This window comes from Toxotes jaculatrix, chromosome 7 (genome assembly GCF_017976425.1).
Source record: "Toxotes jaculatrix isolate fToxJac2 chromosome 7, fToxJac2.pri, whole genome shotgun sequence".
Lineage (NCBI taxonomy): Eukaryota > Metazoa > Chordata > Actinopteri > Toxotidae > Toxotes > Toxotes jaculatrix.
This window is the reverse complement of record NC_054400.1, coordinates 7,645,104-7,665,225: the sequence shown is the minus strand read 5'-3', so window position 1 is coordinate 7,665,225 and position 20,122 is coordinate 7,645,104. Positions and strand designations below refer to the sequence as shown.

Below are 20,122 nucleotides of genomic sequence, written 5' to 3'. Positions count from 1 at the left end.
GTTTCAGATTAGTGTGAATGAGGTGTTACAAGCAGCACTTGAGCAACCCAATGCTCGATACACTCTGTTTCAACTGAAAAAAAAAAGCACATAAAGTAGGTCTTTTGTAGTGACTATGGACTGATTGAGAAACAAGATGCTGAACGGCTCCGTTTTTTCACGTTTTCCGCCTTTGTTTTCCCAGAGTCCAAACATTAAACTGACAACCTCTGAGTCTGAAGTGTGCCTCTCTGACCACCACACCCTCTCATTAACCATGACACCATTCATTTTTTTTCATGATGTACAAGATACAGCAAGCTTCTACCTTTCCCTAGGTTTATATAACAACCTTTCACAATTTAAAAAAAAAAAAAAAAGGAAGTTTTGTGTCTTGTCAGATATTTGTTCTGTGTTTTCAGAATGGCATCGGAAATGTTTCAGTGGTTTCCTTAGCTGTAGAGGAAAATGAAATGGCATGCCATCATTTTCTTTTAACCTCAATTCCACATCACAGATATTTTGCATGCTACGATGAAACTGTTCTTTTGTGCTTTGCAACTGTCACCACCAGGCATATGCTGAAATTGCAAGACGTTTGAGTTACATTTAAGAATATTGCATTTTGTGCTGCGATACAATCCGTAACACTTTCATGTCCGTCAGGGGTGCAGTTTACTGAGGCATCCTGGTGATCCAGGGATGTATGATGCATGTTATTTAACCGCAACCGTCCTAGTTTAACCTACCTCGTTGCGTGTCACACAAAATAAAAATCAGTCATGCAACACCACAAGGTAGCATATTTTCATGTGGTTGTCCCATCATATTCTAAATGTAGCATACCATGCATTTCACATACCGGTTCACTGTACTTTAGGCTAAAATGCCTTGCAGTGAGCTTTAAATAAATTGTTAACATCTGCCACTTGTTACATCTGTAGACGAAAAACCATTTTTCTACCAAAATGAAAAACTCTCCCACAAGTCTGTATCCAATCTATTGCCATTAAGCAGTTGTTGCATTTATCTAGACCAAAGAATTCTCATTGCATACTGATATATACATTTTATATATCTTGTCTATGTGAGACCAGATGTGTGTTTTTGTATTGTCTATAGGATCGTTGGGCAACCATAACGCTGACATCTTAACCAGCAATCCACAGGATGCCAACCCATGACATGCAAAAGATAATGCATCTTTTTTTCTCACATTTACGACAAAAACTGTACTCCTCACATTTTTGTGCTTCAGTTTGTTGTTATGTTTATTTCAAGCCAGGAAATGTACCTGTGCAAATCAAATTAAACCGAACCTCTCCACCGGTTGGTCATGTGACAGGATGGTAACTTAGCCCAAAAGTCACATTACCACTCTGTCTGTGAGCAGTCATTGACTCGTGAGCACCTCTGAGCCTGCTGTGTGTGACTGTCTGGTTCACAATGCAACGGGGCAAACCAGGGCCTTAAATTCCCACTGGTCAGCAGATGGGTGTTAAAGAGGGATTAGCTCCATCCAGTCCACTCACCCAGAAGTTTTTGTGTGTGTTTCTGTTTTCATGTCTCTCCATTATACAGTATAATGTGGTTTTTAGACTTATTCATCAGTATCAAAAGCACTAAAAGGGCATCATATTTCTTCATGGGAACACATTCATCTGTGTCAGAGAAGGATATCTCAAAAACTGAAGACATAGTAAAAACAATTCTGCCCATACTGTATTGCTGGATGCCAACAGAGGCAAGTGAGAAAATATGTTTTTTTATAATGTGGTTCAACTGATTGTTTAATATAAATAGTAAAAAGACAAAGGCTTGTCCCGTGATTATAAATGGTCCCCAAACTTCCAGACAACTTCAAATGATTCATGTTCTTCCTCAGTGGGGATTTTTAATGACGTGCCCACACTGCTCCATTATGTGGGGGACTAACAGGAAAATACACCACAGCCTCTGCTGTTTAAAGATCCTTCCTTGGATTGTTCAACATAATTTAACAGAGTTTAGTACCCTGAAACTGTCTGCACTGTTGTCTGTGAAATAATATATACAAATGAAGGAGTGCAGTATCTTGTTAAAAGGAGAGGGCTTTAAGAAATGTAGTTTGTCTATGTAACGTCAAGTATTGAGTGAGAATCACTTCACAAGTTATTACCTTTTTCACATCTGTGAAAAGTGAGCGGTTTAGTTTCTCAAAGCAAGTCTTGTCAGCACAACTATCAGAAAAAAATAGACTAGCCTTTTCCAGGAACTGATCTGCATCACCACAACAACAACAAAAAAAGTGCTTGAACTTGTTCATTTGGATTTCCCAAAGTGTTCTGGCTCACAAGATGACTTACACAGGAATCATGACTTTACAAACAGAGGAGTGGAGGAGTGGACATAGGGATTCAGCTGTGAATAAGGTTGTGCATTGTTTCCTCCTGGCCAGTGACTTCAGTGACTAAACTCAAACACATAGCTGAGGGTGGTGAGTCTGTGGATTATGTGCTTCCCCAAAGACTATGGTGTCTGGACTCTGAAATCTGATAACAGATCACTTTCTGCTGCATTGTATTTCAGCTCCCAAGTTAACTGAGCAGATCAGTCCGTAATGGGAAATATATATATTTTTAAAAAAAGTATTTTTAGTTCTGAGCAAGGTTTGCATTTGCCTCATAACTCCTTGCAGTGCTCATATTAAATACAGAAGTTTGCAGGCTGATTTTGAATATGAGTGAGGTCCCTTAATGAATTTTTGTGGTTGGTAATATGAAAGCGTAATGTTTGGCAACTTGTAGGGTACGCCTAAGTTCATAACTGTGATTTAAGATTTGATGTGACCTACTTGGAAGGGTGGAGACAGCAAATTATGTTCAACTCATTTTATGTTACACAGTAAGTTCAGCCTCAGCTGGTTCCATCCTTGACAAGTTTGCTTAGTAGGATAAATCTAGGTGGGGAAAGTGAAAGAGCAGCGCTTACCCTCCTCCCTCATTACCACCACTTAGGTGATCTTGAGCAAGCCTTTTTAATCCCAACTGTTACAGTAAAGCTCCTCACTGGCCAACAAATCAGACTTGGGTTGTACTGGGCTGCTTCCTGTACCGGTGTGAATGTGATCGTGGCATTGCTGCAAAAGACAGCTTGACTCTCAGTGAATTAAATAAAGGTTACATGCTCAAAATTGTACCCAACTGCGATGAGATGTTCTGATGTTTACTCCCTTTATCCCCTTATATGTGAGAGAAAAAAGAGATCCTACATTACCCATGGTGCAACTCGAAGAATCTTTTTTATTTGACCCTCTTTGCCTAGAACATGCCCACATCCTTCAAATTCCACAACCCCAGTTCACAATGCAGGCTTTCTGTCAAAAATCTGTAGCTGAATTGATGTCCTCAGGGTTATTTTCTCCGACTTCCTCCAAAGCCACAGAGGACATCATTTAACTGTTTTCAGTGGCTGAGTCATACTTCCAATGGCCACTGAACTGATCTTTACGTGTTAAATAATTGGAGTTCTCCTTTAATGACAATACTGAAATGGTTTCTTGCAGTGACTACAGCTTGCTCAGAAAACAATGTGACATCAGATTATGTAATTATCCGTCTGGACATTGAGCAACAACCACGGACTAACATTCTTTCCAGAACAGTATTTTAGAATGAAACCACCCACTGAAAATTAAATCTTTCAACTCTTTCACCATCCTGCCCATTTCTTTTACAGTGTCTTAAACATGTTCCAGTGAAAGGTATTACATCATTGTTTTCCTATTGTCTTCCAACATATCTGACAATAGCCTTTCTGTTGTTTGGGTCTCAGTTTATAGCTCCTTAATGATCTACATGTCTTAAGATATCCTTGTCTCAGTCTCTGCTCCGTGATGAGTTGTAAATAAATTACAGGGTTCAGGGTGATGGGAGAAGAGCCAAGTCTCAGACTGTTGACTGTTAATTGATGGTGTTTATTTTTTATTTGACATCTTCTGATTATAATTATGTATTGTTTGCACGATGTGGCTCTGAAATGACGATTTACAGAGATTTAAATGAAGGCTGATGGGCGTGGACTTGTTTTGAACATTGACCTTTTTCTAATCTTACATTTGCTTCCACTTGAACTTAGATTTTTCAGCGATTTCAGCTTTTATCTTTAAATCATCAACTGGACTAGATTTTAAACTTGAGGCAACATCCATCCGTCTGAGGGTCTTTTTCAGATCTCCTGCCTGCCTATAAATGGATTTGTAACTTCTGCCAAATTGTCTCTTCCCGGTCAGACTTTAATACAGACATCGATCCCACCCTTCGACAATACGTGGGTCAAAGTTTGAATCGGCAGGTAAGAGGAAGAGCACAAGACCTTATTTAGAAAGTCTGTCCGATGCGTCACCGCTGACTCGCGGCGCCGTGTTCTCAACTTTGTCAAGTGCGCGGAGACTTCATTTAATGACCTCCGACAAATGGAATAAAGACGACGATGGAGTACTTCTGGGGGACTGTCTTCTTCACAATAATAGTCATAAGTAAGTACCGAACTTTTTTTTTTTTTTTTGATTTTGAACTTCTATTGAAATTCCATTCGCTGTGCGACGCTGTACTTTGAGCCCCGAAGAGTAAAAAGATTAAAAAAAAAAAAAAAACCCAGCCCGTCTCGAATAGTGATGGTTTTATAGAGTTTTCATGTGACTTGAGTAGGTAAAGATTATTATTATTAGTAGTAGTAGTAGTTGTTGTTGTTGCAGTTTAGAAGGTGGCTGTTTTTTACACACTTCTGAAGAGCACCGGATGAGTGCGCGCATAGTATGAATTTACTGAATGGTAGCTGTCTTTTTGTTTTGAATTGGATTTCACTTCATCCTGCAGATTTTCTTCACCTGCTATGAAATATTTGATCCGCAGTCAGCCCACGTGGATTAAATAAAACCAGATTTGTTGTTTTGCTGTTCATCGGATGGCTCATAGTGGAGAAAGGTCTCGTAGTTTGCGCTTGCCTGTTGTCTGCTCTAAAACTTGTGGAAGCTTTCAATCAGCAGCCGGACAGAGACTTTTAATCATTCTTCTACATGCACAGTTCCCGTTTCTGAAATGAACGGAAATATGAATATGTTATAGGGGATTTACAGAGCCCCAAGAGGAAGCAAAGTGCTACTTTGTGCTGCAGGTAAACAGGCGTGGCAGGAGGCAGTGCTTCAGAGGGTCTCCTGAATCCAGCATCCACATTCCTCTGTCTGCTGATTGAGGGGAAGACAGGCTGATTCTTGAGCGCTGCCTGTATGGGCTTGTGGGTTTGATATTGCAGGAAGACTCACTCATAGATAAGTGGATGTCCTGAAGGGGTTCAGAGGGCTGTATTTGAACATACATTGGAGAAACACACTGTGCCATGATGAGCAAAGTCGCATAACACAATCTTCACCACTTCATAAACAGTATGACCTTTGTGTGTTTCAAAGCTTTTTTTTAGTGTGTTGTCTTGCCTGTGTGAAAAACAACTGGCACAAAGGGGGAAGTCGAGATGGCTGAAACCACTTTAAAACACCACACTTCGCCTTTTTTCCATAAGCATAGCAATGATGACAATTTTATTTTGAACTTGTATAAATTACCACTGTCGCTGTCATCTAACTTCAGCTTTCCTCTCCACCAGCTGACAGAGTATGGAAATCACAGTGCTTCAACGTCGGCACTGCAGGTGCCAAGATTTTCAGTGGTCTAGCAGCGGAAGAATTTGGCTACACAGTCCTACAAGCGACAAATCATGAAGGCAAATGGTATGAATTTAAGTCATCACGGAAGGATTTTGTTCATTGAAGGGACAGCGCACTGGAATGCACTGCTTCTAATGCATATGACAATGACAATAAATGTGATCTTGATTCAAAAACCCTAAGCGCTCAGCTTTGTTGGAGGTACTACAATCTGCAAGTGTGTCACAAAGCACAGCGTGTCATTAAAGCCTCTTTTATTTAGTTAACTGAACTCCTGAGCCATGTCTTGATTTTGAACACTCTTAGTCACAGTCTCATAGAGTAACTCACCATCTGGGGGAGTGTATGTTTACGTAACAGAGGGAGGCGTTTAGTACCTGATAGTGGTCTCTGACTGTATATTTCACAGTAGTATCCATGAGAAAGCAATTATGAAACATCCTGTTTCCTGTCCAAATCAGCTTCAACAAGAGCAAGCAACGTCAGTGTCATGATGTGGAGCTGATGCAGGATGTGAAGTGAACATTTCCTGTGTGAACTTGTAGAATCTTGTTTGGTTCTTTGATATTATTTTAATATGCAGTCAAAGTAATAAAATGGCTTTTATTCTTGCTATAACAGCATGTCAGCTTCTGTAGAGAATTCTTTTACCGTTTCCAAATACACTGGATGAGTCTCAGCTACTGCATGTACGGGTGGCCATGCACTGTTCACAAAAGCATCCAGACTTGCCTGTTGTGGTAGGTGTTTAAGAGAGAGGGGTGGAGATGAATATTGTTGTTTTCTTTAGGCTCCTGGTTGGCGCGCCATGGAGCGATTCCAGAAGAAAAAAGAAGGGAGATGTTTACAAGTGTCCAGTCACAGGGTCCAGGAACATCTGTGACAAGCTCAATCTTCAAGGTAAAGTTTGGTGTTTTGCTGTTTAACTTTTGACATCTCCACCTCTTTTACATTGGCCATGAACCTGTTGAATGTCTGTTATCTTAAAAACATCCAGGATTTTTTTTTCTACGCGTTATATAAATTACAGATTTAACAAATACAACCTGAACTTTAATGTGATGTTGCCCTTGCCACCTTATTTTGCAGATTCTGTCAGTATTCCAGATGTTAGAAACATCAATGATGACATGCACCTGGGCTTGACTCTTACCCGGATGCCTGTAGTCAATGGTTTGATGGTGCGTGTATATATGTGTGTTTTCACACAAATAATAGAACACAAAACATGTCATTTCTTAGACTGGCTGATTGCATCTTTGTTATTTTAACCTAACATAGTACCTATAAATCTGCTTCTTGTCTATGTGCTCAGTCATTTATTATTATACGTCCTTTGAGGGGACGTTAATCATTGTGATTTATTATTAGTAACACAACCTTAAATAGCTGTGAGATCTAAAATTTAAATAAGATGAACACACTTGGGTGATTAGAGAACTACTTGGCTCATGACTTCCTTTGAAATTTACATGATGATCATGTCTTCGGGTGGCAGGAAGTATGTCAGTGAGCTGAATACATTTGTTCCTGCATCAGGAAGTAGTGCCAGGCCTGTAGGTTACTAAATAAAACAGTTGCAGGTTTCACTTTATTGTTATTTCCCACCAAAAGCGTTTTGATATGAGTTGAGTTAAATTTACAACGATTAAACAGACATAAGAGCTTTCTGGGAGCTTTTAAAGGCAGAGACAGACTTGAACAGCCATTAAGTCTCTTCTCTCTTTTTCTGTGGTCATCTAATACAGACATGTGGACCTCTTTGGGGACAGTTGTGTGGCACTCAAGACTTCTACCCTGGAGTATGTGCAAAAATGAACCCCCTCTTCCAACCTCAACCTGCCTTCTCTCCTGCTGTCCAGCGTAAGATGTCTTTACAGGATAAATTATGTTTTTAGTTTAGTTTTTTTGTCTCCTGGGCCTGACCTCTGTTATTTATCACAGCTGCCTAAATGTATAATGTCCCCTTTCATGACATTTCTAGAATGTGGAGGGCCTATGGACATCGTTATTGTTTTGGACGGCTCCAACAGCATTTATCCTTGGGAACCAATGATTGATTTCCTCAAGAAACTAATACCTGCACTTGACATCGGGCCCCAAAGCGCACAGGTAACGTCACGCTTTTACAACAGTATCAGTATGATAATCTTCCTTTAATTCAGTCATTGTCTTGTGGTCATTACTGGCTGTTTTCTGGCTGTTTTATCATGCCATTTCTTTCTTTGTCCTTCTTCTTCAGGTCAGCGTAATTCAGTATGCTGTTGATCCCCAGTTTGAATTCAGGCTAAACGACTTTAAAACCAAAGAGGAGATGGTCAATGCAGCAGCCAGAATCCCTCAAAAGTATGGTTCTTCTACCAATACCTTCCATGCCATCCAGTTTGCCAGGTGGGTGTTGCAGCAAAGCCTGCGTATGTATAGATATATCTACAAAGGTTTTTATTTATTTGTGTGTTTGTTTGCTTGTTTATCTTATTATTATTTGTTTGTCTGTTAACTTGTTTTATTATTACCAAACTGGGGGCAGGCTGACTTTTTAAGTTTTTCTTTTTCTAGAAGGCTGCATTTTAAATTTATTTTAAAATTACATTTATTTTAGCAACCATACAAATATCTTTCAATTAAAAGAAATGTAATTGTGCCATAGTCAATTTTTATGGGCTTTATTTATTTAATAGAATGTTGTAGAACTTAAAAGTTAAAGAAGAAACCTGTGTGTGCTCTCTTCAGTCAGTGGGGTTTCCATCAAAATAACGGTGCCCGACCGGGTGCTGCCAAGGTGATGGTGGTTGTCACTGATGGAGAGTCTCATGACGAGGCCTTCAGAGATACAGTCATTGCAGAATGTGAGAAACAAGGCATCACCCGTTTTGGTATCGCTGTAAGTAACGCCTCATTAATTCTCATCATGGCAAGTCACAGTAGTTGTAGGAGCCTTTTAAAATATGTTTGTGTGTTTTCTCTATAAAATCAATAAAATCACTTATTCTTTGCAATCCTGGAATTTTTTTGGGCGATTTCTCCGTTTTTCCTAGGTGTTGGGGTATTACATTAGAAACCAAATCGACACAGAAAACCTAATAAAGGAAATCAAATCCATTGCCAGTTCACCAACGGAGAAGTATTTCTTCAATGTGTCTGAAGAGGCTGCCCTCTCCACCATCGCTGGAACACTGGGGGATCGTATCTTCAACATAGAAGGTGCATATCATTTCTTGTGTAACTTCCTGGGCGCTGCATGTTCATTCATATACTGTATTTTTCAAAGAAACTCATGTTCTCAATGTGCCTGTCAAACTGGTAAACTTTTATACACATCTTTCACTTTGTTTGATTTCCCACAAGGCACTGGAAAAGGGGGTGACAGCTTCAAAATGGAGATGTCCCAGGTCGGATTCAGTGCCCACTACTCCAGCCAACAGGTACAGAGTGCTGCTGTGTACACTAAAACTTCTCCATCAATTATGGCACAGCAAAGTCGTGAACAGTTTCCTTTACCTTGTATTTCTGCCGGGAAACTCAGTAAAGTTTGGTTTTGTTTTCAATCTGCTCAGTCTGTAACCCAGACCAAAAATATAAATGCTGTGATCTACCGCAGTATTTCTGTGGTATCTGTTGACTGGTCTTTGACCTGTGCTGTTTAAGGATGTGATGATGCTGGGAGCAGTGGGAGCCTACGCTTGGAGCGGGACCGTCGTCCATCAAACAAGGTCAAAAGTGGACATTCTCCCTTTCTCAGCCTTTGAGGGGACTCTTCAAGACAGAAACCACAGTTCATATCTGGGTAGGCATTAACTCTAATATAAGTTTTGATTTTGTTACTTTAAATCTTTGCACGACACAACACAGGAGTGGAAGGGCAGGATGGCTGCTATCAAATCCTGTCACTCAGCTTGTGATGTAAGCGTAAACACTGCAACCGCATGGCTTTGGGAGCCATCGCGGAGGTGTTCACATTTTAGGGAACAGTTGTTGATGAATAGTGTTTCAAACGTAGTCACCATTTCTATAGAACTGCATGGATGTGGTTAAGTGATATGTGAAATTCACAGCCTCTCAGCCAACCACCTCTTTCATCATGTACTTTTTTTGTGAAGGGGAACCTCATTGAAAAATGATTTGTGTAATCCACAATGGCCACTTTTCTAGTCACTTTGTCGCAATCATTTTACTTTGGTGTAGAGGCCACAGGATTAAAGGCAAAATATGTTTCCTTTGTCCTAATAACTGAAATTTGGAAATCAGTCTACCTCATCTCACTTTTTTACATTTTCAGTATTTATAACATTGTTAAATGCATACATACTCATACTATGTCTTCCCTTTCCTGTTGTGCTTATACATTTCATTGTTATTCACACACAGTTGAACACCCATGATGGCACCTATGGTGACTGTTAGAATAACTGCGGTGAAACTGCTGTTAAAATTCACCTAAAATATGTCATTTAGAGATTCCATAAACTTTGATTGATGATAACTTTATTATAAATATTTTGCTAATAGATAGATCAATAGATAGATATACTTGGTTGCAATCCACCACTGTTCAAGTTGAAAAAGTAAATGTGTAACTTATGGGCATTTCCAGGTTACTCTGTCACCACTCTGACCGATGGATCTACACTGTATTTTGTTGCTGGTGCGCCTCGCTCCAACCACTCTGGACAAGTTATCGTCTACACTGTCAACGCTCAGAAGCAATCTACTATTATAGATTCTGAAAGAGGGAAACAGGTACTGACATTAGAGGATATGGTATTTCCAGGGACCAGCTGTGTACATGGGGTGTTTAACCACAAACCAATTAACTCATCATCTGGCAATTGTTTTCCTAGATCGGGTCATATTTTGGGAGCGTCTTGTGCTCCCTGGATGTGGACAAAGATGGGGTGACAGACCTCCTACTAGTTGGTGCGCCCATGTTCATGAATGAGCTAAAGAGAGAAGAAGGCAAGGTCTATCTCTTCTCTGTCACCAAGGTAAAAATAAACAAGGTGTCATGTTTTATGGTGACATTTTGTGGTCTGGATTTCCTGAGCAGCAGTGACAGTATCAGTATGATAAGTTATTTCAGACTTCTAAGGAGTTTATAAGAAGAAAAGTTAGGGTACTATAAGAAAAGTCAAAGAGATATTCTCAAAGCTGATACATTTCGTTTTTAAATTTCAAACCAGCCCTTGATGCATTATAAATTGACCTTTCTAGTGAAATTACATAGATTTCATTTATTGTTCTCTAAAGTTTAAAGCAACTGTAGCATGATGTCTATCCTTATGTAATCATTTGAAGGGTATACTGAATGAGCAGGGTTTCCTCGATGGCCCATCCCCAACTAAAAATGCACGTTTTGGGATGGCTATCTCCGCCATTCCTGACCTGGACCTCGATGGTTACAGTGACGTTATAGTCGGAGCGCCACTAGAAGACAAAGGTGTCATTTACATCTACAATGGAGAGAAGAAGACACTAAAAAAAAAGTTCTCACAGGTAAGGAGCCAAAAAGTTGTGCTCATTTAAAGTCTGACCTACAGTCAAGGTTTGGCTTCTGTACTTTTGTAGCTGAACAGATAATGAATTCAAATTAATGGCCAATTGTATTTCAAAAACTGCATATCACATTTAGTTGACATTTTAATGACATGAGTGATGGTGATTTTTGTCTTTTTCAGAGAATCCCTGGCTCCAAACTGGATCCTCAATTGCAGTATTTTGGAAGGTCCCTAGATAGCTACACAGATCTGAATGATGATACACTCCCAGACATCTCAGTTGGTGCCTATGGCAAAGTGGTGCAGCTCTGGTGAGTTAAGCCAGCACAGTATGTGGTAACAGTAAATGTAACCTGTGATAAACTGTAAAGTATTAAAAGCGCCTTAAATTATGTAATGGTTTACTACACTATATTATTTTTATCAAGTTTAGTCAGTGAACCCATTGCTTTAGAACTGGCAAGGCTGATAATATTTTGAATAATAATAATAATAATAATAATAATTACTATTATTATTATTGTGTTTTGTTTTGTTTTTCAGGTCCAGAGGTGTGGCATTTGTCACAGCTAAAGCAACTTTCAACCCCGATAAAATCAACATTTTTAACAAACCCTGTGACATAAGTGGACGCAAGCTTTCATGTTTCTACACCAACCTCTGTTTCAGCGCTGAATTCAGGCCAAAGAATCCTGTTGGACCCATTGGTAAATGAGATTACCTCTAAGGCTTCTAAAGTATATGTAGACTGCTTTTACTTTAAGAAATAGCTGTTGCTGTTAAGATAAACAAACTGCTGCTGCCTGTAGCCTTGTATTTAGTGTACAGACACGAAAGTGGTATCAAACTTCTCATCTAACTCTCAACAAAAATTCAAATGAGCCCATTTCCCAAAATGATTAAAGATATTCAAATCCCATCCTAATCAAAGACTCTCACCTAGATGCCTGTAGATTGAACTCAGATGTCAATGCTTGTGTCATATACAGTCTCTCTTTATTTCTTTTAGATATATCCTACACTTTGACTCTGGACGCAGACTTACAGGCTTCTCGAGTGACATCGAGAGGAATGTTTACAAAAAACAATGAACGCTTACTCACAGAAAAGGCGAAAATATCATCGACACCCCTGTGTCAAAACTACCAGGTTTATGTTCAGGTAATGGATGAAATTCATGTGTTTGGATTTGTCATGATTCAGTTGTGTGCAGTCATCAAATAGTATCATTGACAGTTTTTATGTGAGCACCTTTATAAGGCTATATATGATTTCTTCAACAGGAGACACCAGACTTTGTCAATTCCCTCAGTCTGAAAGTGGAAATCGAACAGGGGAATGCAGATGCGAATCCCGTCCTCGATATGTTTTCTCCAAATGCCTTGGAGTTCTTTGTAAGTAACTGACACAGTACGTGACTCTGTGTTTGTGTATTATTAGACTTTGGTCTCCAATGAGCTACAAGAGACATATCTGATGACAGAAGACTTTAAACATACTTGTTATTTTGCAGAGGTGTTTGTACAGTCATTTAAAATGACATGGTGTATGTGTGATAATTACTAGGTTTCAAAACTAAAGTGTTTCAGTAAGTCACGCAAGTTTGGCACATTTACACACTATGTGTTTTCCCAAAAACAAAATTGAAGTTATGGGGTTTTTATTCCAGTTCCATAGAGATTATAGGAGATTAGTCATCATATGAAAAGTTGCCTTTGAACAATAAAGTGGCATCCTGTGCTGAATTTTACTGCCCTGTTATTGTTTCAGATCCCCTTCACAAAAGACTGCGGCTCTGATGAGGTGTGCATCAGTGATCTGGTGCTGAATGTGAAGACAGACTCAAAGGCATCCAGGTGAGAATCTCTGACCTGTCTCAAATGTACAGATGTAGCGTGACATTGCTGTCCATTACATACACATTATACAGTATCATATTTATTAAAATACATTCTTCAAGTAAAGACAAAATATGCTCTGTTTCATGATTTCACAAGATTTTTGTTGTTCATTTAGAGTTGAAAATAAAAATAAGAATAAGAACAAACTTGGGCAAGAAATGAGGATAAGCGCTTATGGGAATTTCATCAACCAGCTTCTTACTACAAGCAATCGGGCCTTATAGTAATAGAGACGTTAAGTGTTTTTATATTTAAAGTGCTCTTCTCACTGCTTTGAGGCAGGCAGTCATGTATGTCTGTCTGCGAAGCAGTCAAAATTCCATATTTGTCATATCTGTCAAATGTCCACACCCACACAGGCCTGATGAAGTGAGGGTTCGTGTGTTAAACTCTTATTAGATACAACTTAGAAATGTGTTTTTTCTCAGCTTTAACTTTGAGTGTTGCTTATTTAGTCATGAATATTTCATTTTGCAAAGATTTTTTTTCTGGAGCCTTAATACTTTTATGTGAAGTTGTGAAAGAAATCTTTACAAAATCAGGGCCTATATTGATAAATTATAATGATAAATTCCCATTTCACAATATAAATGGGAATTTACCATTTCACAATGTAAGTGTGAAATATTTATGATGTCACATAAAGGCAGCATCTAGAGGTGTAGACATTTATATAACAGAGAAGAAAGAATTGCGTGATGATTAGACCAAATTTGACAAAATTATGAGTCCTCTATTTAATGTTGTGCTCTTGTAACTCCTCGCAACCATGACACCATTTTCTATTTTCTCTGTTTTATGACTCTGTCAGAAGTGCTAATAGCTGCACAAATTAGAGTTTTCCAGTTTATACAGCAACATCACAGTCCATAAAATTGTGGAGTCAGATGCGTGGGCTTGGAAAAAGAAACTTGGAAAAAAAACTTACAGAATTTGGGAGATACATGCTTAGTGAATTAACTCAGATGAAAGGATATGAACAAGAAGTTTACAGAGACCACACAACACTTTTTTAAAGTACTTTCCCACATTCATGCACATTTGAACACATGGTTTTTGCAGCTGCTGTTGCTTTTCATTTTTGTAGGCTTGGCTGTATGCCTCTTTTATGTATCTATGTATTTATATTAAGAAAAAAACAAGAAAGACCAACAATCGCTCAAACATTATGAATAAATCACCCGTAGCTCACAGCAGGTTCCATCCTTCAGTGAAATAGGGTAAAGATAACTTTAACCATCTCTCTGGTCAGTTAGACAATACTATTGTATACTATTGTATAATATTGTGAATACGCTCCTTAAATTTGTGGCATACACAGAATAAATCACGTAAATGAAAAGAAATGTAATCTTATCTCTTGTGTTGCAGCTCTGCTCCCATTCTGGTCAGCGCTAACAACCGAGAACTGTCCTTTGAAGTTGTTGTGAAGAACAAAAAGGAGAATGCATACAACACTCAGGTCTTGGCCACGTACTCCAGCAACCTCTACTACTCCTCCGTCTTTCCTCCTGTGAGTGAAAAAAAAAGTTTAACTGAAAGCAGGTTATTCTGACATGATACTACATGCTACTGTGAAAAAAGTCATCTACTCTTCCTCGAATTTTGACTTTTGAGGCACATTAGTCATGTGCTGTTCTGAACTATGCATTTACAGACAGATGGAGTCAAATGCACCTCATCACAAGCACAAATTGTCACCTGCCAAGTGGGATACCCAGCATTAAAAAAAGACGAAGAGGTAAGTGCAAGAAAAAAATATCTGTTTTTCTACCTGTGAGCTATTTTGGTTTGATTTTGCCAACAAAATGATCTTATTTGTTTTTCCAGTTGCAGAAGGTAATGCAAAACCTTATGTTATTTCATTACAGGTGAAATTTCAGATCAATTTTGAATGCAATCTTGATCAGTTGCAAAACCGAGCTGAGGTGAAATTTGAGGCCAAGAGGTACATTTTAATTTATCTGGTTTAATTTAGAAATTTGACAAAAACATTTTTTTAGTTAAAATTATTGACATGTAGTAATGTTCTTTACCTTTTGTCTTTACAGTGATGGTAAAGAGGAAAGACCTGCAGACAACAAAGTGGACATATCCATTCCTCTTCAATATGATATAGGGATTGTTTTATCCAGGTGATTTTACTTTTTGTTACCTTATTTTCTCAGATTTTAGCCATCCAGTGTAATGTTAACAGTTGATCGTGGAAAATGCATTCAAGTGTTTTTATGGTCTCTTTGTCGTAGGCAGTCAAATATCAATTTCTATGTGGCAAATTCGACCAATCAAGTAATAACAGCGGTGAAAACTCTAGATGACATCGGCCCAGAGTTTAACTTTACAGTGAAGGTGCAAGAAACGAATCCATCTCTTACAATCTCATTATCTAATTTCTCATATTTATTTTAGAAATATATTTATTAAAACAATTTGCATTTAAAGGTTTCAACAGGTAACTTCCCGGTCAGCCTCCTGTATCTGACCATTGCTCTGCCAATGACCACGAAAGACGGAAATAATCTCCTCTATGTTACCAAAGTGGACACACAAGCGGTGAGTACTCAGTTACAAAATACCAGCAACTTTTTAAAGGATTCTGCACCAAATCTGCAATATAAAGTATCTGTAGTTGCAACATACCTTGGTGGTAACCATATGGCAAAAGTTAACCAACTACTGAATAAATGACATGAGGCTTCTCCACCTGTAGGGAGGTTCTGTCAGCTGTGATTCCAGCAGCCTGGTTGACCCTCTGAAGATCGGCACGAAAAGCCACAAGGTGTCTTTCTCAGAGGAGAGCTTCAGAGGCGTGGAGACACTGGTCAGTCACTTCTCTTAAATTTAAAACTATGTGTACGCAGTGCACATGAACAACTTAATGTATATTTTTCAATATATAAATATAATAACATGATAGCATATTTTTCACCAGATTTTAGTATAGTCTTGTGTATTTGTGATTGTATGCATAACTCATGTAGATTTATAGTTTTTGTGAAGCAATATGAATAATAAAACTACAAACTGCATCTACAGATGTCACTTAGAATTTTAGAGGTTATGTGTTGAACATTTTTAAATAGTAATTTATTTTGATTCATATTGTTAATGTTTGTTTTCTTTTAAACTGACAGGACTGCAAAAGTGCAAAATGCTCGTATATGAAATGCATCCTCAAAGACACCGAGCTTAATACTGATTACTTTGTGAAAGTTAAAACAAGGATCTGGAGTGGCACGTTTATTTCGGTAAATATATTCCATAATTAATTTTACAATACTATTTTCTTCTCTTTTCTAATGCTGCTGATTAATGAGTTCATGCTGATGCGTAGTGCCATGATTTGTATAAATGTTGTTATGACAGGCCACCTATCAGACCATCGAGCTGACCTCCAGTATTGATGTGGAGACCTCCAACCCAGATATGCTCATTATTGGCCTCAGGCAGTTACCAGTAAGATCACATTTCAGTACTTGGATTTGGCTCTTCACATAAAGAAATAAAGAAGAGACTTGTGATACTGAACTCATTTCATCTGTGACTTAGAACACTCTGAATTTCCAACACTTGCTGTGACTCATAATCATGCTGTATTCTCTAAATGCAACACCATTGTTGAGCACTTTTTCAAAGGCCATATGTAAAGACTTAAGAGCATCATGTTAGTATATTCTACAGATATATAGTATATTCTACAGAGATATCATCTCAGATTAAGGGGTATAGTCCGATGTGTGAAGTGCCTGTTAATTTTTTTGTTAATGATGCCATATCCGAGAGAGAGAGAGAGAGAGAGAGAGAGAGAGAGAGAGAGACCGTGTAATGACCTCCCGTGTCTTCCTGCTGCCCAGGTGGTAGTAACAATCAGCAAACCAGGAGAGAAAGGTGATGTTCCTGTGGGAGTGATAGCTGGCAGTATCATTGCTGGATTGCTGCTGTTGGCTGCGGCTGTTGGACTGCTGTGGAAGGTAAGTCTTTGTCTGTGCGCTGGTAAAAATAATTTCAGCATACAGAGGAAGATCAGTAAATTATTTATGTAGCTTAGGCATGTCTGATGAGTATTTGTAAACATGAGTATTTGGAGAGTGAACCTGACCTGTTTTCATAGAAATGTGCAGCTTTAAAAGGAAAACTTGATTTGCTTATCACCAATCTGCTATGCAATTGAATGTGGTCTCCTTACCACATGTATTTGGATTTAAGAGAAATAGTCTGTGAAACTTCATTACATTAGTACTTAATAGATATAAATTAAAGAAAATATGTGCTGGAATCTCTTGGAAAACGTGCACATTTTTTATTGATTCTGTGATTTGAATCAAATATTATAACTGTGTCTGAACTCATCCTGTTTACTTTCTAGTTTGGGTTTTTCAAAAGAAAGTACCAGCAGCTTCAGAAGGAGGCCGATGAAGACGGGCAGAGCCATGCACATGTTGATGAAGTGCTATGAACTAAAGGGAAAATCGGCAGCCTTCCCTCTCCACTGGATTGTCTCTAGTATGAATACTGGTACTTCTCACTGGTACAAGGTGCAAATGAACCATAGCTCAATCACTGTGGAAATTGGGCATTTTAATTCAGTTTGTGGACTGAACTGGAATTAGATTCTCTGTCCATTTTACCGAGAATCATTGTTGGTCTTTAATTTTTGCTTTGTGGACTTTACATTGACTATTTGCTCTTATGCACTGACTTTGAATAAATTTAAAAACCATATTTTTTTCCCAACATGACAGCACCGTATACAATACTTAATTTAGGTCCTGAATCACTCTGATTTGGATGCAGTTGTTGCCATCCTGAGTTTTACACTGTAAAGGCTTCTCATTTCTGCAGTGCCATTTGTTTTGATAAACTCTGGGCAACAAGTAACAGTTTCAGTCAGAAAAATCTTATAATCATTTGTCAAAACATTTATCTATCAAGGCAGTCAGACTGTAGCATTAACTATCCACTGTCACCTGTGGCACTCAGGACTTTTCTTGCATTAAAAGTATTAATATCAGTTGTTTAAATGGAAAACGAAACAACACTTATCCTAGAAAGAGTGACATACATGTATGTCATTACCCTGTTTCATTGTGTTTGTACTGTAAATATTGTAACATAAAATTATGATATTTCTTATTGGGTTTTATATTTTAAAAGATTAGATGCAATATGGGATACGTGGAATAGCTACTTCTGTTGATGTTATTGTTATTGAAGATATTTGTGATGTTTTTGTTTTTAGGAGCACAACTTGTCAGGTATAGATGTTTTGGCAGCATATTCTTTAGGGCTGCAGTTGACCATTCTGTTCATAATTGAATAATTTGGTAATTATTTTTTTGATTAATACTTTTGTCAATTAAATTTCATAAAATTGTTTTTTTAAATCTATCACAGTTTCTCAGGTTCCAACACCCAAATATGTTCACAGTACTGTCATATAACACAAAGAAAAGCTAAAACCAGCAAATGTTTGGCATTTTTTGTTCAAACCACTAATTTAGTTATCAAAACGGCTGCAAATTAATTTTCTGTTGATCAGCTAATTGATTAACTGTCTAAGTGTGTCTGATCTAACATTGTTTATCTTTAGGACAAAGGACACAATGTCCTACACTGACAAAACAGTGTGTTCCCCATGTGCAAATACTGTTTATCACAGATATGGTGCATCATTGTTTATTTACTAATCACTAAAAGCAGCAGCTAAGTAAATCTGCTCCTTAAATACATCTGTATCATTTTTCCTTACTTTCGGTTTGAAGTTTGTTAGACCTTTGATCAAAGTTAATCCTGCAGGATTCAAATGTGTATTGTCACAACTTTGCCACAAGATGGCAGCATGATATAGATGACATGTTGGCACTGTTCTTTATTTCCTCACTTGTCTGCTGATAACTTGAACACTCCATACCACTACCAATTAATACATCACATTTTATGACCTGTTTTGGATTGCGATTGTCATTACTAGTCTTGTGTTGTCCTCTCTCCTCTCCGACCCTACGGGAACCTGACTTTGACCACTTCTTTCTAAACATCAGTACAATTATATTTTTCTCGCAACCACGATTAATTTCTTCTCACATTTTTCCATGTTCCATGTTTTGTGTTCGCCCACAGTAAGGTTACTCTGTCCCTTGAGCCTTTTGGAATGCGTTTCTGAAAGTTTTCCTTTTGAAACAAGCCAACTCCGGCACCCAGCAGAACTTTTAGCATTCAGTTCTTTGGATCTGGCGAAGTGGAATTTGCTGTTTGTCTCTTCTAAGTAGCATATTTATTAGGAGCCTGGGCTTGGGTCCTTGTGGTTGGAGGGAACATATAGGATTTGATGAATGACTGGAGTGGTCAGTTCCACGATTACTCATGCGCTACAGTGTTGTGAAATAGCCTTTGGATTCTATGCACATGTGTACAGGGAGCAATGTGGAAATAGCTGATGAAATGAGATACAGTGGAAATGTTTGAACACCTTTGTAAACTCATCCCTCTGGAGTTTTCTGCAGGATGATTGGCAGTTATAACAACTGACCTATGCCACAATGGGATGATTGCTCAAAAATTGCTGCAATGTTCATGTGAATCAAAAATGATGTCATAACAAATTATTTAATAAAGGGTGGTGTTTTTTTTTCACTTGGTAATAAAACCTTCAGTGTTCCCCAAACCTTGTCTAAAAATCTTTTTAAAAGATTTCTAAGACGATTGTCATTAACTTGACACATTACCGATGAGCCAGTTTTTATATGTTTTAGCTGACTTTAACTTTTGACTTTTAAACTTGAACTCTCTGTCATGTATGGTCACATTAGATTGGAATAACTATAGTCACACAGTATTAAAGCCTATTACAGACTTTTTAAGTGCAAAACTTCTGGATCAAACTAAAACAGAATAAATGTCATGCCCCATGGCATCAGGAGCGAGTGCAACCAATCAGTGACCATATAATAATCTATGACAGCGATTTTACTTATAGTTGCAAAATGCCTCAATCAGTACCAATCATTCGCAGCATAGGTCTGTTTGAACCAAATTCAGCTGAGAGC

General features: G+C 38.2%; 1 protein-coding gene across 1 annotated transcript; it reads left to right on the top strand.

Moving 5' to 3' along the window:
- Window positions 1–4,362: 4,362 nt before the first annotated feature.
- Window positions 4,363–19,709, top strand: LOC121184930 (integrin alpha-2-like). Its single transcript, XM_041042860.1, has 30 exons — window positions 4,363–4,495; window positions 5,620–5,743; window positions 6,471–6,580; window positions 6,770–6,861; window positions 7,429–7,543; window positions 7,665–7,792; window positions 7,923–8,071; window positions 8,414–8,564; window positions 8,719–8,884; window positions 9,029–9,105; window positions 9,329–9,467; window positions 10,275–10,420; window positions 10,522–10,665; window positions 10,976–11,173; window positions 11,356–11,486; window positions 11,719–11,882; window positions 12,185–12,336; window positions 12,459–12,569; window positions 12,946–13,031; window positions 14,448–14,589; window positions 14,734–14,817; window positions 14,948–15,024; window positions 15,128–15,211; window positions 15,323–15,425; window positions 15,519–15,629; window positions 15,787–15,897; window positions 16,211–16,324; window positions 16,443–16,532; window positions 16,931–17,047; window positions 17,443–19,709. Exons 1-30 carry the CDS (start codon window positions 4,450–4,452, stop codon window positions 17,530–17,532), a joined length of 3,552 nt encoding a protein of 1,183 aa, XP_040898794.1. The 5' UTR covers window positions 4,363–4,449; the 3' UTR covers window positions 17,533–19,709.
- Window positions 19,710–20,122: the final 413 nt, after the last annotated feature.

Excerpts from the sequence above, each read along its gene's own strand:
- LOC121184930 (XM_041042860.1), top strand. The coding sequence starts at position 4,450 with ATGGAGTACTTCTGGGGGACTGTCTTCTTCACAATAATAGTCATAA. Across the intron at positions 6,581-6,769 it reads TGACAAGCTCAATCTTCAAG|ATTCTGTCAGTATTCCAGAT; the intron begins GTAAAGTTTGGT and ends CTTATTTTGCAG. Across the intron at positions 11,487-11,718 it reads GGCAAAGTGGTGCAGCTCTG|GTCCAGAGGTGTGGCATTTG; the intron begins GTGAGTTAAGCC and ends TTTGTTTTTCAG.